A 17,361-nucleotide genomic window follows, 5' to 3' on the forward strand; every position below is an offset into this window, starting at 1 on the left:
ATAACACTTTAGGAGACAGGGATATGACTGAAAGTATGAGGTCAGGGAAAGGAACAGAGAGAGGAGGGACAGAAAAATGATGGAGGGAGAGAGAGAGAGAGAGGAAAAGAGGAAGTGAGGGCTAGAGAGAAGGAAGGAAGGAGGGAGGGAAGGATGAAACAGAGAAAGCTAGGAAGGAATGATAAGTAAACCAGTGGACACTGACATTATGGTCACCTGAGGGAAAGAAACTGAGGGGTAGGAGAAAGGGTAGTGGGATTCGGCGGGGGAGGTGTCAGGCCTCAAAGACATTCCTAATGGTATCTGGCCAACTGGATAGGACAGTTGAGTGCTCAGGCTGGTGATACAATGCTGCTCGGGTCCAGGGATGTCGGGTTATGGGGCAGCCCTGGCAGTGTGTGAGGAAAAGGGCAAGCGGTACTGGGAATCAAACTCGACTCCCTGCAACCAGAGCCCTGGGATTTAAATTTTTTGTTTGTGTGTTTGTTTAAGAAGTAAAACTGTGGGGATGGGAGAGATAATATAATGGGGAAGGGTGAATTCGACTCAGGTTTGATCTTTGGCACCAGGAGTTGATCTCTGAGTCCACCAGGGGTGATCTCTGAGTATAGAGTCCTAACTAAGCCCTGAGCATAGCTAGCTGTGGCTCAGATACAAAAAAATTAAAATAAAAAGTGAAGCTGCTGCTGGAGAGAGACAGTATGGGGGGCTTAAGGCACAACCCTTCCATGCACTCAACCTTAATTGGATCCTTGGCATGACTTGGCCCCTACTGTCGCCCTGGTGGCACCTGCACACTGCATGGGCCCATGGCCCTGAAACCTGGATAAGACTCACTGGGAGACCTCCTCCCCGACAGGAAGAGGTGAATTCGCTGAGACTAAAGCAGAAATGAACAGCCAGGATGCAACTGCTCAGACCTCCGCTGTTTCTGGATCAAGGCGCTGAGGAGGCCTGAGAGGTGCCAGGGAGGATGACCTAGCTGAAGTGCTCATGCGCTGTTCTCAGAGTCAGTCTCCCAGCCATGACCAACTAAGCAACAAGGAAAAATGCCAGAGTCAGTGGCCTTGGGCCAAATGTCAGCACTGACGTCTTTTCAAAGAAATCACCTTGTATCTCAGGGTAGGGAGATGTTTCTGGGAAAAGGCCACCAGTCAGTCACTGACCTCCACAGACAAGGACTGCTACTGTCTCATACTCTGAGGCCTTGTCTGTAGAAACTCGGTCTCCACAGCATCCTGTCAAGTGGATGAGCCAGAAATTGGGTGATTCCCAATTTATAGGTGAATAAACTTAGAACATTCAGTTGGTGCTCTGCACAGACAATGGCGAAAGGACTAACTTTAAGACAGTAATATCTTGATAGGTATCTTGGTGACATCGAATAGTTACTAATTAAGGTAGTGAATTGGTATTTTCCGTGGACTATTAGATCTCATACTTTCAGCCTTTTAAAAAAATATATAGTCATTAAGTACTATTATTATTCTTACAAACATTTGGTCATAACTATTATTATTTATCCCTGCAGATACGAACAAAACCAAGGTTCAAAGAATAACCTCAAACTAAATCATTTACTAATGGCCACTCAGAGTAATCTTATTTCCAAGCATGTACATTTACTCACTTTTTAAATTTACTGACCATTTTTCTTTTAATCATTTTTTAATTAAATAACTATAAATTACAAAGTTATTGATAGTTGAGTTTTAGGTATATAGTATTTCAGTACCAAACCACAACCAGTGTCAACTTCCCTTCACCAAGTGTTCCCATATATTCCTTCCCCACCCCAAACCCCACCCTATCCTGACCTGTCAACTTGACCTACAAAGTTTCAGTGATTTTGCTTAGATCTCATGCTTTCAATTTTGTTGCGTCTGTGTTTTGTATATTTGGCTATACCTCTCACTCAAATTACCAGTTAACTGAAGCTCTGAGGCACGTTCATTCATTACTTCCTATTCCCTTCTTCCGCACTGGATTTCTTTACTTCTCTAACTTTCTCCTCTCTAAACACTGGAGTCAAGGATGATATCAGAATTCCCCTTTTATTATAGTACATTTACTCAACCAGCATTCTATTTAGCCTACATGCCAGATGGCTCCTTGAGAGAGCCCCCCTTTTTTTTTTTTTTTTGCTTTTTGGGTCACATCCGGCGATGCACAGGGGTTACTCCTGGCTCTGCACTCAGGAATTACTCCTGGTGGTGCTCGGGGGACCATATGGGATGCTGGGAATCGAACCCGGTTCGGCTGCGTGCAAGGCAGACACCCTACCCGCTGTGCTATCTCTCCAGCCCCGAGAGAGCCCTTTTTAATACTCCTTTCAGCCTTGAAAACTATTGGTGAGCATTTTTCTTTTCATTTTGCTGGGGCATCTCCAGCAATGATAAGAGATCCAAGGACCATTTACAGCTAAACTTGCAGGTCCCTTAGTGCAGTGCCTCTTGGGCCCAGGTGACCATGACGCTGGAGGCTGAGCATGCTATCTGAGGATCCAACGAGGGGGGCCTACATCTGCAAAGCATATGCTCTAGTCCTTTGAGCTACTTCTCTGGCCCAAGTAAAAGTATTTTCTAACTTAAAATTGGACAGAGATTAAGAAGTAAGCGACTCCTAATCCTTGGGACAAATAAATAAAACATTTTATGCTAGAATGTGAGGAAATTTCTGGATCCTTCATAATTCTATAAAAACCACATACAGAGTTAGGCTCAAGAATAAATAGTCACAAGTTCATGACATAGTATAGAAGGCCCTGATCTCGAAAGTAGCTGGTCTTGGTTCTTCCCCAGTACCATGTGTGGTCCCCTGAGCATCACCAGGAATGCGCCCTGAGTACAGATTTAGGCATAGCCCTCATCAAATTGACTGTGGCCCAAACACTGCCTCCCCAACCCTCATCAATAGTCACATTTAGATAATCCCATTTTAGCGTCTCATTTCTATTGAATCAAACAATCCGTGTCAATTATTTCCTGCCCCTTTCTGAGTGTTTCTTCAGGACTTTCTGAGGATATCACTTTTTTCCCCTCCAGTGACTGGAATGAAGAGTAATGCTTTGTGTTTTGTTATATGGCATCTGGTTTATAGAGCCACCCATGGGATGCCAAGGCCTGCAGGCCAATGGAAACAAATATGAATTTGGAAGCTTGCTAGTGTTACACTTGGGCTCCAATGGGACAATTATAATAAACAACACCAGAAAAAAGGGGCAAAGTCATACATGGCAAGACTATAAGCCAAGGCCCAGAGTTAGTTCCACTTCTCATGAGTTTCAGAAACTATCACCCTCATAAAAACCCTCAAGGGGACTGGAGCGATACGAACAGCATGTAAGGCATTTGCCTTGCACAGGGCTGACCCAGGTTCGATTCCCAGCATCCCATATGGTCCCCCAAGGACTGCCAGGAGTAACTCCTGAGTGCATGAGCCAGGAGTAACCCCTGTGCATCTCTGGGTGTGACCCTCTGTCCTCCAAAAAAAAGAAAGAAAAAACCCTCAAGGGGCTTTTTTGAAAAGCACCAAACTGGACCAGGAAGATGGCTCAAAAGGCTGGAGCAAATACTTCACATGTGAGAAATCCAGTTTTATCCCTGCTGTCATGTGATCCCCAAGTATCACCAGGAGAGAGCCTAAACATTGAGTCAGGAGTAGCCTCTGAGCACTGCTGGGTATAGCCCCCAACCTAAACAGTAATATTTAATAAATCCACCAATATTATATATATATATTCATTATTGCAACCAAGCCTATCTGTCTTGTAGGAATTTTTAAGTGTTAAGAAAACTAGCTCTTCCACATATGCCACCTTTGACTATGGGTGGTGACACTATGAGTATAGACCTGCAGCCGACCCACTATAGGGACACTGCTCTTCTCTCCTCCACAATGGGCCTAGGAGTGGAGTGTTCTATGTCTCCTCACCTTGAGAACCAAGGGGGACACAGGGGCTTACCGAGTTCTCCTTTAGTTGCAGGCCCTCTCCGTTGGGAAGGGAAGACCGTCTCTTAGAAGAGTTTCTGTTCGGGGTTGAGGTGATGGCCCCTGCCTTCTTCTTCACAGTGAGCACCTCACAGCTGGCTTGGTCTTCATTGTGTGTACTCTTCCCAGCATTGATAACCCTGCAGAAGAAGCCAGGAGAACTGATCAGTGACTGATTTCAGGAAGCTTGGGGTTGAGTATCAAGCATCAACCAAGCAGAACTAAGGTGAAACTTACTGCAAAGAACCTAATGGTCTCATGATTGTAGGTAGACATTTTTATTGGGGCTAGAAAGACAGCACAGTGGGTAAGGTACTTGAAACAAGGTTCAATCCCCAGCATCCCATATGATTCTCCACCACCAGGAAGTGATCCCTGAGTGCAGTCAGTAATAACCCCTGAGCATCATCAGTTGTGGACCCAAAACAACAATGACAATTTTTATTTAATTTTTTAAATGTTTATTTTTTAAAAATTCAAGGCATCGTGATTTACAAAGTCGTTCATAATAGAGTTTCAGGCATACAATGTTTCAACATGAATCTCATCACCAGGATCAACTCCCTTTCACCAATGTCCCCAGTCTTCCTTCTATCCCTTTATCTGTCTCCCTTGACAAACACATTTTTAAGTTTTCTTATTGAAGTCTGGCTGCAGGGCTGTTATCTATATGGTTCAGATATATACATATATTACAACTCTACTCAACTGATGTGTCCTAGGACTCGGCCCTAACTGCCACCCTCTTCTTACTTTCACCTTCAATCTCTTCCTGTCTTATCCCCATATCATCTAGTGCCCAGGGTTACCTACATGTCCTGTTGATACCCTGCATTCACTTGTCCTGTTATATACCTGTTATATACCACAGATGAGGCTGGAACGATAACACAGTGGGTAGGGTGTTTGCCTTGCACGCAGCCAACATGGCCAACCCGAGTTCGATTCCTCCGCCCCTCTGGGAGAGCCCAGCAAGCTCTGAGAGTATCTCGCCCGCACGGCAAAGCCTGGCAAACTCCCCGTGTTGTATTCGATATGCCAAACACAGTAACAACAAAGTCTCACAATGGAGACATTACTGGGCCCACTCGAGAAAATCGATGAACAACGGGAGGTCAGTGACAGTGACAGTGATACCACAGACAAATGAGATCATCCAGTATTTGTCCTTCTGATTCACTTAACAAGATATTCTCCAGTTCCATTCAAGTTTAGTGAAATGCATGATTTCATTACTCCTTTCAGATGTACAATATTCCATTTTGTATATATACCACATGTTCATAATTCATTCATTTATCGTTGGATACTGGTACTTTTTATTCTGTATCCTAGCTATTGGGCTAGATGTTGTAATGAAAAGTGGTGTGCATATATACTTTTGTAGAGATGTTTTTGTGTGTTTGTGTGTTGGTGTCTTGGGAGTAGATACCAAGAATTGAAATTGCTGGGTCATACTGTAGCTCCAGTCTTACTTTTTTGAGAAATCTCCATCCTGGTTTTCCACAGGGGTCGAATCAGACAACACTTCCACCAGCAGTGAATGGCATTTCCTTTTCACCACATCCCAGCCAACACAGATTGTTTTTGGTTTCTGTTTTTCATTTTTATTTTTTGGATATGTGATATTTTTGTCATCCTGTTCTGGATGTCTCCCATAAGTGACAATTTTAAATTCCTATCAAATTTGTCTGTCTTAGGAAGGATTCCTGTTTCTACAATATTTTGGAAGAGCTTAAAAAATAAAGATAGAAAGTCTTCTTTGAAGATTTAATAGAACTCACCAGTGAAACCATCTGGACCAGGGCTTTAGTTCTTTTTTTTTTCTTTCTTTTTTTTTTTTTTTTTTGCTTTTTGGGTCACACCTGGCAATGCACAGGGGTTACTCCTCCTGGCTCTGCACTCAGGAGTTACTCCTGGCGGTGCTCAGGGGACCATATGGGATGCTGGGAATTGAACCCGGGTCGGCCGCATGCAAGGCAAACACCCTACCCACTGTGCTATCTCTCCAGCCCAAGGGCTTTAGTTCTTGAGAAGATTCTTGATTACTGTTTCAATTTCCCTGCTTGTGAATGGCCAATTAAGGTTTTCTACTTCTTCCTCGCTTGGTTTCGGGAGATTACATGATTCAAAGAGTGTGTCCATTTTTCCAGCTTAACACTATAAAGTTGTTCACAGTAACTTCTCATCATATCCTGAATTTCTGAGGAGTCTGTTGTAATTTCTCCCCTTTCATCTCATCCTGTTTATTTGGATATCTTCCGCTTTATTCCTTAAAAGTCTAGATAAGTTTGTCTACCTTTTTCATTGTTTCATAGGACTAGATTCTTGTTTCTTGTTTCATTGACTTTTTCTAATTTCTATACCACAGAAACCAAGACGCTTTATCTTCTCTAGTTTTTATTATTTTCTTCCTTCTACTTTTGAAATTCACTTGTTCCTTTATAGATATATAAGACATGTGTTTAAGCTACTGATTTGAGTCGTTTGTCCTTTCCTAAGGGCTGGAGCTATAGCACAGCGGTAGTGTGTTTGCCTTGCACGTGGCCAACTTGGCTGACCTGAGTTCAATTCCTCTGCCCCTCTTGGAGAGCCTGGGAAGCTACCGAGAGTATCTCGCCTGCACAGTAAAGCCTGGGAAGCTCCCCATGTGTTCGATATGCCAAACACAGTAATAAGTCTCACAATGGAGACGTTACTGGGCCCACTCGAACAAATAGATGAACAATGGGAGGACAGCGCAGTGCAGTGTCCTTTCCTAATGTAAGCCTGTGTTGCTATGCATTTTCCCCTGGGTACAGCTCTTACTGCGTCCATATATTACAGTAGTTTGTTTCTTCATTCTCTTAAGTTTCAAGGAATCTTTTTTGCTTCTTTGATTTCCTCTTTGGTCTTGTTGTTTTTTATTCAGCAGCATTTTGTTCAACTTCCAGGTGTTCAAGTTTTTTTCCACCATCTTTTAAAAAAATGTTTAATTTTTACCTTCATGGAATTATGAACAGACTAGCTGCTTGGTATGATTTTGATATTCATAAATTTATGTATGTTTGAGTTATGTCCTAATATGTGATCTATCCTGGGAAATGTTCCATGTGCAAATGTTTCACGTGTACTAGAGAACACCCTCTGGTGTTTTGAGGGTGGAGTGTCCTGTCCATTAATCCTAGTTCTTCTAGTTCCTCATTTATGATTATTGCCTTATTCTGTCTAGTTGATTTGTTTAATACAAAAGTGAACTGCTAAAGTCTCCCACATTATTGTGTTTCTATCAATGTATTTCTTTAGATCTGTAAGCGGGGGTTTTATAAACTCCTTTGCTCCTACATTTGGTAGGGCATTTGCCTTGCATGCAGCCAACATGGCCGACACAAGTTCGATTCCTCCACCCCTCTTGGAGAGCCTGGCAAACTATCAAGAGTATCTCGCCCGCATGGCAAAGCCTGGCAAGCTACCCGTGACATATTCGATATGCCAAACACAGTAACAACAAGTCTCATGATGGAGATGTTACTGGGCTCGCTCAAGCAAATCGATGAACAACAAGAGGACAGTGGACAGTGATGTTGATAGAATTTAGTACTTCTTGGTCTGTGGTTCCCTTAACCAGTAAGCAGTATCTTCTAGGTTGAATGATATATCAACCTAAAATAATATATCAACCATCTGATATAGGCAAGGCTATCAAAGCTTTTTTTGGTCAACCACTGGATTATAAAATTTTCTTCCCCTATTTCACTCTGAGCCTATATTTATTCTGTGAATCTGAGTTTCATGTAAGCAGCAATAGATGGATTTTGATTCCTGAACCATCCAGCCACTCTATGCCTTTTGATGGACATTCAGGCAAAATATTGATACAAATGAGTGGTTCATCATTTTTCTGTGGTGAGTCTGGTTATTATTGCTTTATTTGTTTGGTTTTTCATGGGAGATCTTTTAGCATTCACTGCAGGACTGGATTAGATACAGCAAATGTCTTGATTTTCTGCTGGTTTAAGAATAATTGTATCCCCCCCGCCTCAAATTTGAATGATAGAATTGCAGGATAGAAGAACCTATGTGGAAACTAATTTTAATTTTTCTTTATTTATTTACTTCTGGTTTGGGGGACCATACCCAGGGACGTTTAGGGCTTACTTCTGGCTCTGTGCTCAGGGATCACTCAGGGCAGTGCTTGGGGGCCATATGAGGTACAAGAGACCAAACCCAAGTCAGCCACGTGCAAGGCAAGTTCTCTACTTTCTGTACTATCCCTCCAGCCCTAAAATAATTTTTAAAAACTCAATAGTAAGGACTGAGGGTGTACTTAGAGAACTTACACTTAACATGTGAGTCCCTGGTTCAGTACTGACACCACACACAAAATCTACTTTTTCTAAAAAGGAATGATCTGAGCACACACCAAAACATTTGAGTGTTTGAATGTGTGATAAATGAGATCAACTCTACCATTCCATTTGGGCCAAAATGCATGAGCCAATCAATCTTTGGGCAGTCTAATGAAGACAGATGGGTTGGGTCACACAATTCTGTTGAATTTCTCCAAGTTGTAAAGCATAAAATTGCCATTTATCTTGTCAATGGGAATTTGTAGCACATTGCAGAATTCAAGGGAACAAGGCACCATATTTTACTACTGTCAAACCCTCTTTTGCTCTACACAGAGAAATGAATGGCTTGAAGTTTCACTCTTTTAAAATTATCTTTAATACTTCATCTTTTCTGGCATACAGTAAGCACTGCATTGTGTTATCAGGTTATAAGGGTACAGGCTGCTCTAGCTTGAACACATGGGTATCTAATGATTTCACTGAATGCTTCGTTGATCTTTTTTTAGTAATATACTTAAAATATTTTAAGTATAGGAGTGCTTCCAACAAACATGCTACATTGTTTACCTACCTTTTTCTATATCAGGTAATTGAATAGTAAGTTCTGAAGTTACAGCTCTATTTTCTTATTATATAATTAAACAAGACCTAAACTTGCCAGTGGTTTTTATTTTTTTCCCAAACTTCAACAGTGTCACAGCAGTTGACAGAAAAAGTGTAGAGGATATAGAACTTGATAACAAGGGAAGATGGGGTTTTGTTTGTTTATTTTGGTTTTTTGTTGGTTTTTTGGGGGGAGGGTCTCCCAAAAGGTGCTTATAGGCTGCTCTTGGTGATTCCCAGCCAAGTGGGTCAGGGACTCCAAGGGTACAGTGCTTGGTGGGGATCTGGTTATACCTGGCTCTGTTTGAGGGCCTCCGGGGTTCACAGAGATGATCAGGAGGCCACATGGCACTGGAGATTAACCCAGGTTGGATGCAGGCAAGGCCTATGCTCTAACTTCTAAACTATCTCCCTGCTCCCAGGGTGCTGTTTTTAAAGGCAAGACAAATGGAATTCCACTCCTAATGTGGTGCATATCCCACTGTCAGTCTTGTACACTTTCATAATAGCCGAGGTATAATATTTGTATTGGATACTGATTAAAATAATTGGAAATTCTTTTTAAAACTTGGGCCTGAAGAGAGAGTATTATAGATAAGGATCTTGTCTTGCACACGGCCAACCCCAACCCTGGTTCCATCCCTGGCACCACATATGGTCCTCTGAGAACATCCAGGAGTGACCCCTGAGGGATCTCTGATTAAGCCCTGAGCATAGCCTCATGGGGCCACAAAAACTAAACAGCAGCAACAACAAAAACTTTAAAATTTTGAAATACACACTCAGAGTAAATTGGGGAAAAAATAGCATTGCTTCACCTACACCTTCACCCATTTTCCCAGCTCCAAACAGTAATGGCCGACACAGACCGCCAGCCAGTCTGCAGACCACAGATTTCTATATTCTGTTTTAGAACAAAAATTTCTAAATTTTATTTACAAGTTCTTAACACAAAATTCAGCATACATAATACCTTACTTAAAAAAATTATGTTCAATGTTAAAACTGTGACCACAGTCTCCATGAAATTTTTGCTTAAATACCGTGTTTAGAAAACACTACAGCTTACCACACAGCCCTTTTAGTTCCTTGCCTTTTATTTCATAATACATGAAACTTAAACATGGATTGGATATACATGAATCTCAAATTTCTTGGCAACTTAGCAACAAAAGCTAAACTGAAACTTAGTCTCCTGACAGTTAATTCAGTCTTTCCCTTTCAACACGTAGCCTTCTCTTACATTGCCAAATATGTAAAAGGACACAAGGGCCACAGTTTTCCGTGTACCTTAAGCTGTTAATAAGATCTTTTAAAAAACCAAAATGAATAAAATTAAACATACGTGCACGCGCGCACACACGCGCGCACACACACACACACATCTCCACAAGCCAAAGTATGAGCTCATAAGCTAACAGGACACAGAACTAATGAAGGTATGAATACTGCAAAGCTTAAAGATGAGTGTCTCAAGGACTCATTTGCTGAGCCTTGGGGTTTGGTGGAAGTATTAACACTAATTTTGAATTTATAGTTTTAATGCTATTAGCATCTTGAAAAACTTGCAAAAATTTCAAAATTCATTCCCAGAGGTCCCTGAATGACGGTGTAGTGGCTTAAAGCACTTGTCCAGCCAGCATAAGGTTGTGTGTTCAGACCCCAGTTCTGCCCACACGTACTGAAGCTATCCTGAGGGGTCCCTAGCAGAGTCCCTAGCATAGGTTCTGACCTCTACAACTTCCCCAATGAGGGAATAAAGTTTCATTCAGCTGTTACATGTGAACAAATGCAGGCTAGTTTTTATAAAGGGGGCAGACTGGCATTGTGAAACATCTATATTTTCTCTTTAATTGACCAGTAGCATTTGACTGGAAGGAGAGCTATTTAGAAAGATTACTATTTAGATTGGGCTGGAGCGATAGCACAGCGGGTAGGGCATCTGCCTTGCACACGGCTGACCCGGGTTCAGTTCCTCTTGGAGAGCCTGACAAGCTACCGATTGTATCTCGCCCGCCCGGCAAAGCCTGGCAAGCTACCTGTGACATATTCAATGTGTCAAAAACAGTAACAGCAATTTGCCTCACAATTTGTTGTGATTCGTTACTGGTGCCCACTCAAGCAAATCAATGAACAACGGGAGGACAGTGATAGTGACAATGACTATTTAGATTACTATTTGCAATTACTTATATACGTTTTAAGAAAAAAAAATCATCACAGTCTTTTCTCGGATTTAAAATTTCTGTATAAATCAATAGTTTTGGCATGATACTTATCTGGTTATGGGCTGGAGCAATAGCACAGAGGGTAGGGCAATTCCTCTGCCCCTCTCAGAGAGCCCAGAAAGCTACTGAGAGTATCACTGGCATGGCAAAGCCTGGGAAGCTACCCGTGACGTATTCAATATGCCAAACACAGTAACAAGTGTCACAATGGAGACGTAACTGGGCCTGCTCAAGCAAATTGATGAATAATGGGAGGACAGTGCTACAGTGCTATTTATCTGTTTTATCATAAATTACACTTGTGTTTATTTTTATATGTGAATGCCTACTTTTAGTCATTTTACATATGGTCTTATATAGGGTTTTGTTTTGTTTTGTTTTGTTTTGTTTTTAGTGTTCTTAGGGCTAGAGAGATAGTACAGTGAGGAGGACACTTGCCTTGCATGCGGCTGACTCAGGTTCAGTCCCCAGCACTATGCATGATCTGCCGAGGTCACCAGGAATGATCCCCGAGTGCAGAGTCAGGAGTAAGCCCTGAGCCTTGCCAGATGTAGGCCAAAAGCAAAGCAGGAAAAAAAGTCTTGCTTTTCGAGTTTGGAAAGTATTGTTCTAGTGGCCTTGCAAAGCACCCCAGTCAGGAACAGGGCAGCTGGGGTTCAGAATGACTCTTCAGCCCAACCTCTTCCCAGGCATTTGTGGACTTTATGGCAGGTCAACAAAAAAGAGGAGATGAAGCTAGCTCTGGCCCATCTAGAGAGGATAGGGAATTCTCTGGCTGACTTTCTAGATTCTGGAAAAGTCCGAGAAGCATCTAGAGGAAGAAGGTAGCACGGTTCAATCCACCTCTCTGTAGGGACCCTGGGGTTGATCCCAAGGGTTTGCAGTTGGAGCTTGGAACACAGCACCTGTTTATCTTCAGTTTCCCTGGTCTGTCTCTCCTCAGAGAATCCCCGCAGACTGAGGAAGGAGGTTCAACATCCTTTCTACTCTTCTCCGTTGTTGGGAGTGATTTCCCAAGCAACTTGTTGGCCTGTACTAGAAGGCCATGTTCCACCCCCACCATCTCCCACATCAGCACCTCCCCAAGGAAAGCTGAGGAGGAGGTGCAGTTGGGAAAGCCAGTTCGTGACAATAATCCCTGCCATTGCTACCCGCTGTTCAAGAGCCCAGCTGCTGTTTCTGAAACTTGGCACTGCTCTGGCCACTGGCACCTCCACTTGTGCTGTGTTCAGGTATTTTTCCGGATTGGAGGAGAGAGGTACTTCTGCTCCCCCAAAGGGACGCGTCAGGCTGACTCATCCGTCACTGCCGTTTGCCAATAGTCACAAAGCCAGCGTAGTTACACAGATCACGAATCCCTGTCTTTCAACGGGCTTCATCTCCTCTCCCCCGGCACTGTGGACATCCAGTGCCAAAGCTGACTCAACTTCGGCAAGAAATCCTGGGAAGTTTATTTTATGCCTGAGAAAGCCAAGGGCTGAGATACGCGGCTCACACAAAATCACACAACTAAATAAGGCCGAGCTGTGAACACACTTCTGAGTTCCCAGCTCCATCTGCCTCAGCTCGCAGGTCGTCTACTTTTCCTCCTGAGTGTCTATTCTTATCAGCACTGGGTTCCGAGGGCTGGACAGCGGTGACTCATTAGAGCCAGCCAGGAACTGTCAATTGATAAGTCTCCCGTGGCTTGGCTTTGTCATTTCAGGCTGAATACAGGCTGGGAATGATGCTGAGATAACCCCCCCAAATAAAAGATGTCAACCTATAAAACGGAAGCAGTGCCAACGCTGTAAGCCAGGTTGTGTAGTATCCAGAAGATAAAGTCATTTACGTCACTGCCTTTGACTCAAACCTACCACAAAGGGTCTCATTTTAAATCATTTCAATTTCCTCACTACAGATAGCTTTGGTAGGAAGACCAGATCTCAATTAATGCCTGGCTTTAAAATACTGCACCAGTGGCTGGAGCAACAGTATATCTGCAGTACTTGCCTTCCCTGCAAGTCGATCAGGGTTTAATCTCTGGTACCCCTTATGGTCCCCTGAGCCCCAGCAAGAGTGATCCCTGAGTGCAGAGCCAGGAGTCACCCCTGAACACTGCCAGGTGTGGCCCCCAAAGAAGTAAAATAAAAAGTAAGTAAAATGCTTTGGCATGGAGCCAGGGAGTGGCTCAAGTACTAGAGCACATGCCTTTTGCATGTGTGAGGCCCTGGGTTCAAACCCTGGCACCACATGGTTCACCCAACACACACACACACACACACACACACACACACACACACACCCCTACAGCCCATGTGCCCCTTGAGAACCACCTGTGAATAGTACTGACAGCCACAATTATTTGACCCCCACAACTAAAAGGAAAAAATGAAATCTGATAAATATATATGCACATCCAGAGGTGCTCACGCCTTATTCCTGGCTCTGCACTCTGGGATCATTTCTGATGGGACTTGGGGAACCATATAGGGTACTGGGGATCAAATCTGGGTTTGTACCATATTCATAGTACTATCACTCTGGTCCCACATCTGCTACTTTTTTTTATATAAGTAAAACACTTAACCTCTAGTAACAAATATTTTATTTTTAAGTAATTTAAATATTTTAAAGGTATATGCTTCATTTACAAAATGTAAATAAAAACTGTAAATGAAACCTTTGATCTCTCTAAGAGTAAACTGAGAAAAACAGCTATGCAAAGTGAGGAGCACTGTGTTAATAGATTCAACATAATTTTTTAATGTAAGCAGTTTTCTCAGTAAAATACTTCTTGTCTTGAGCATAATTCAGAATTATCTTGACATCCATAGCAACAATTATCAGGGGTGTGCTTTATCAAACAATACCTGTCCCTGATGCTTAATCTTACACTAAAAACAAATCATTTCCTTGGTGATAATATTTTCCTATCCCTACAAAGAGGGAAATCATCATCCCAGACATTAAAAGAGGTAATAAAACCTAGTAGGCAAAGACGTGCACTGTCTCCCCAAGGAGGTAACACACAACAGGTACTCTATAGCTGTTTGTTAAATAAATAAATGAAATCAGACAGAAACCAACTCTGCTGAGTCCCAGATGTGGAACAGAAAAAGCATCTTCCATCTGATGAGAACTGTGTGCCATGAATACATTCATCTTCTTGATGCTATGACTTAGCTGTCAGCCATATCTCCTTTTACTTTGTTGGTGGCTACAACCTAGAGCTACTCAGGGCTTACTCCTAGCTTGATGCTTGGGGATCCCTTCTGTGGTACTGTGGGGTGGGGAGTACCATGTATTCATCTCTGGGACCATCTAACCAGTTCTTTAATCTCTTCGAATAGTGGTTCTTCAACGACCCATCAATGAACCACATTAAAGAGAGGTTGAAAACCACTAGTTTACGGCATTGATTATAACTGCCCATCTGTGAACTGGTATGCAGGACAGGGGCTGGTCTGCAGGGGGTGTAAAAAGGCTAAAGAATGCTATTTTAGAGGATCATAACATATATTCCTGGATAAGAAACACTTGACGAAGTATTAAATTCATTGGTGGATTGTATGAACTAACCAATCTGTCTTCGTTTTTAACCATATCTAGACATCCTCCTCCTGGTTCTTCTTAAATAAGGAAACATAGGATTTTAAATCCTCAGGTTGAAATCTCCTAACAGTATCAGATCCAGTTTGAAACTCTAACCTGAATACCAGGTGCGAACGCGACTGTGAGATCATAGCAATAATAGAATCTATTTTTAAAAAGTAAGCATCTTATTCTGTGCACTACTATCATACATTTGGAAAACCCGTCTCCTTCATTCTGCTGAAGAAATTTATTTTTTTTTAAATAAAGCTCTCCTCCTGAATGCTAGCAGAAAGTCTTGTTCTGAACTGCAAGTGTTAAGTTATCAAGCTATTTGCGTTCTCATCTGCTCAAAACCTCGACTACAAGGATGTTCATCTGATAGTACCACATACAGAACAAGTTCTCACCACTAAACACAGACAAGTAAGTATTCCCAAGAATTCTTAAGGACTGAGTCCTCGCCATAAAGGCCAGACACAGGCAACTTGAGATTTTGCAAAAGACTTTTTGCAAAATGTAGGGCAGTCACTGCTGACTTTTTTTAAAAAAAGTAATTTAGGAAATCCTACTTGTCACATGTTGTGCAAAAACACTTGATGGGGGGGTCAAGTAATTCATTACACCTATCTCTCCCTGCACCATGAGGCACTGAGCCCAATACAGAAGGTACGATTGGGGACAATGGTCAGAGACAACTGGTCTACACTTGGTCTCTGCTGATTCCAAGGTGTGTGTGTGTGTGTGTGTGTGTGTGTGTGTGTGTGCGCGCGCGCGCGCATGCGGGCGTGTGTGTGCACCTGTGCGCCCATGCGTGTGTATATGTGTGTGTGTGAAACTGTTATTACTTTGGGACCACACCTACCCGTGTGCAAGCCTCACTCATGGTTCTGTGCTCAGGAGCCACTCATGACTGGACTTGTATGTGGTGTCAGGGATTGAACTGAGGTCAGCCACATGCAAAGTAAGCACCTTACCCACGTACTATCTCTAGCTGAGTGTTTTAAGGCATGTTCATTTAAAATGAGGATGGTGAGAATCTCCAGAGAATAGTTGTGCGAATTAAATGTGCCTGGCAAGCTCCTCATGGTGTATTCAATATGCCAAAAACAGTAACAAGTCTCACAATGGAGATGTTACTGGCGCCTGCTCAAACAAATCAATGAACAATGGGAGCACAGTGCTACGGTGCTACAGTGCCACGTGTAAAAATATTTAACAAGGCCTGGCGTGCTCGGTGAACACTCACAATAGTCGAGTTAATATTATTAATAATAATAATGATAATAATAATGTCAAATGCAAAACTGGTGTCTCTTCTATTGGGCCTATGGAACATCACAGCAAGTAAGTCAGAGGCGAATTTCCTCCTTCCTCCCCTGTGTAGCAGCACCCCAAGGCAGCATGACCATGTGGCTACCTCCAGGCATCCAGAGCCATCACGTAAAAGAAAATGACATTCCCGTAACTAGAACAGGGACTTTGAAGAAGGCTACTTGCTGCTTTGAACCTTTTCTCACAGGAGTTGCATTACTATTCAACCACACGTATGAGTGTTCAGTACACAGGAAATCACCCACTGCAGCCCAGGCACCATGTCTGGGCCCCAGGTTTCTGAACTCAGAAGCTCAGGTCTGAGTCATAGAAAAACAATGCTAAATAAAAAATAAAACAACTCTCTCTCTCTCTCTCTCTCCCCATCACCACCCATCCACCTACACACACCCACACACACACACATCCTATATAGAGAATTTGGGTGTCAATTGTTTATTTTTATAAGTGTGTGTGTTTATATGGTCTTGGTATAACAATTACATCACTCTTTTTAAATAAAATAGTCTTGAGCACTTCAGGCTAAGAAGTTAACACTGTATTTATGTTGCTAAGGCAGGCAGTAATTTCACCCATCAGAAAGAGGAATTTCATAAAGGTCGTATGTTAAAGTGAGATATTACATTCATATTTTATTAAGAAACAGCACAAGTCTGGCAGGAGGAGTGAATCATTTATAGAAAACCAAGTACAGCTATCAGTTATTAAACATTAGCTTTTCTAGGTAACCTGGGAAGCAATATTTTGATTGATTCTCTGAAGTGACTACATCTTCCCAGATAAGCCAAAATCTAAGGACAACTTAATTTCTAGCTCTCCTTCTTGGTATACTGGTTAACCAGTACTCGAAGAACCCAAGTCATTAACAATAACAGCCAGGAGCAGAACATCCATCAAAAACCATAGCCTCTCCGAGATGGTTTCAGCCACCTCCACCTCTGGGTGGGAAAGGGCAGATAAGATCATCTCATCAGTTAACAGTGAATGCTACCAGGGAGGAGAGAGGGTGGAGGAGAAGGAATGTGCCCTGGTATTTGGCCTTCACATTGTAGAGGGTGACTAAATCCCAGTGCATAGAGACACATCACAGTGGGGAAGGCAAGACACACATGGGCTGGGAGTGTTGGATTACAGTTCTAAGCATTTTAAGAAATAACACTGGTCTGTCCCCCCCCACCCCCGCAGCTTAGGTTTAATTACTTCCAGCACAGTGCTCCCAAAGAACACCCAATTCCATCAGGCACTTCCAATCCTTTGTGCTTATCTTCAGCCTCTCCTTTGCGCTCTTCTTCCCCTATCTG

The 17,361-nt window shown here is 42.6% G+C and overlaps 1 protein-coding gene across 1 annotated transcript in view; it reads right to left on the reverse strand.

Moving 5' to 3' along the window:
• Positions 1–17,361, reverse strand: part of PPM1H (protein phosphatase, Mg2+/Mn2+ dependent 1H) — a 321,888-nt gene that overhangs the window by 206,437 nt on the left and 98,090 nt on the right. Inside the window, exon 2 of the mRNA XM_056117678.1 lies at positions 3,965–4,130. Coding sequence (XP_055973653.1) covers positions 3,965–4,130 — 166 coding nt within the window. The remainder of the gene's footprint in view (positions 1–3,964; positions 4,131–17,361) is intronic.

The sequence above is a fragment of the Sorex fumeus genome, unplaced genomic scaffold, assembly GCF_029834395.1.
Source record: "Sorex fumeus unplaced genomic scaffold, SorFum_2.1 ptg000035l, whole genome shotgun sequence".
Lineage (NCBI taxonomy): Eukaryota > Metazoa > Chordata > Mammalia > Eulipotyphla > Soricidae > Sorex > Sorex fumeus.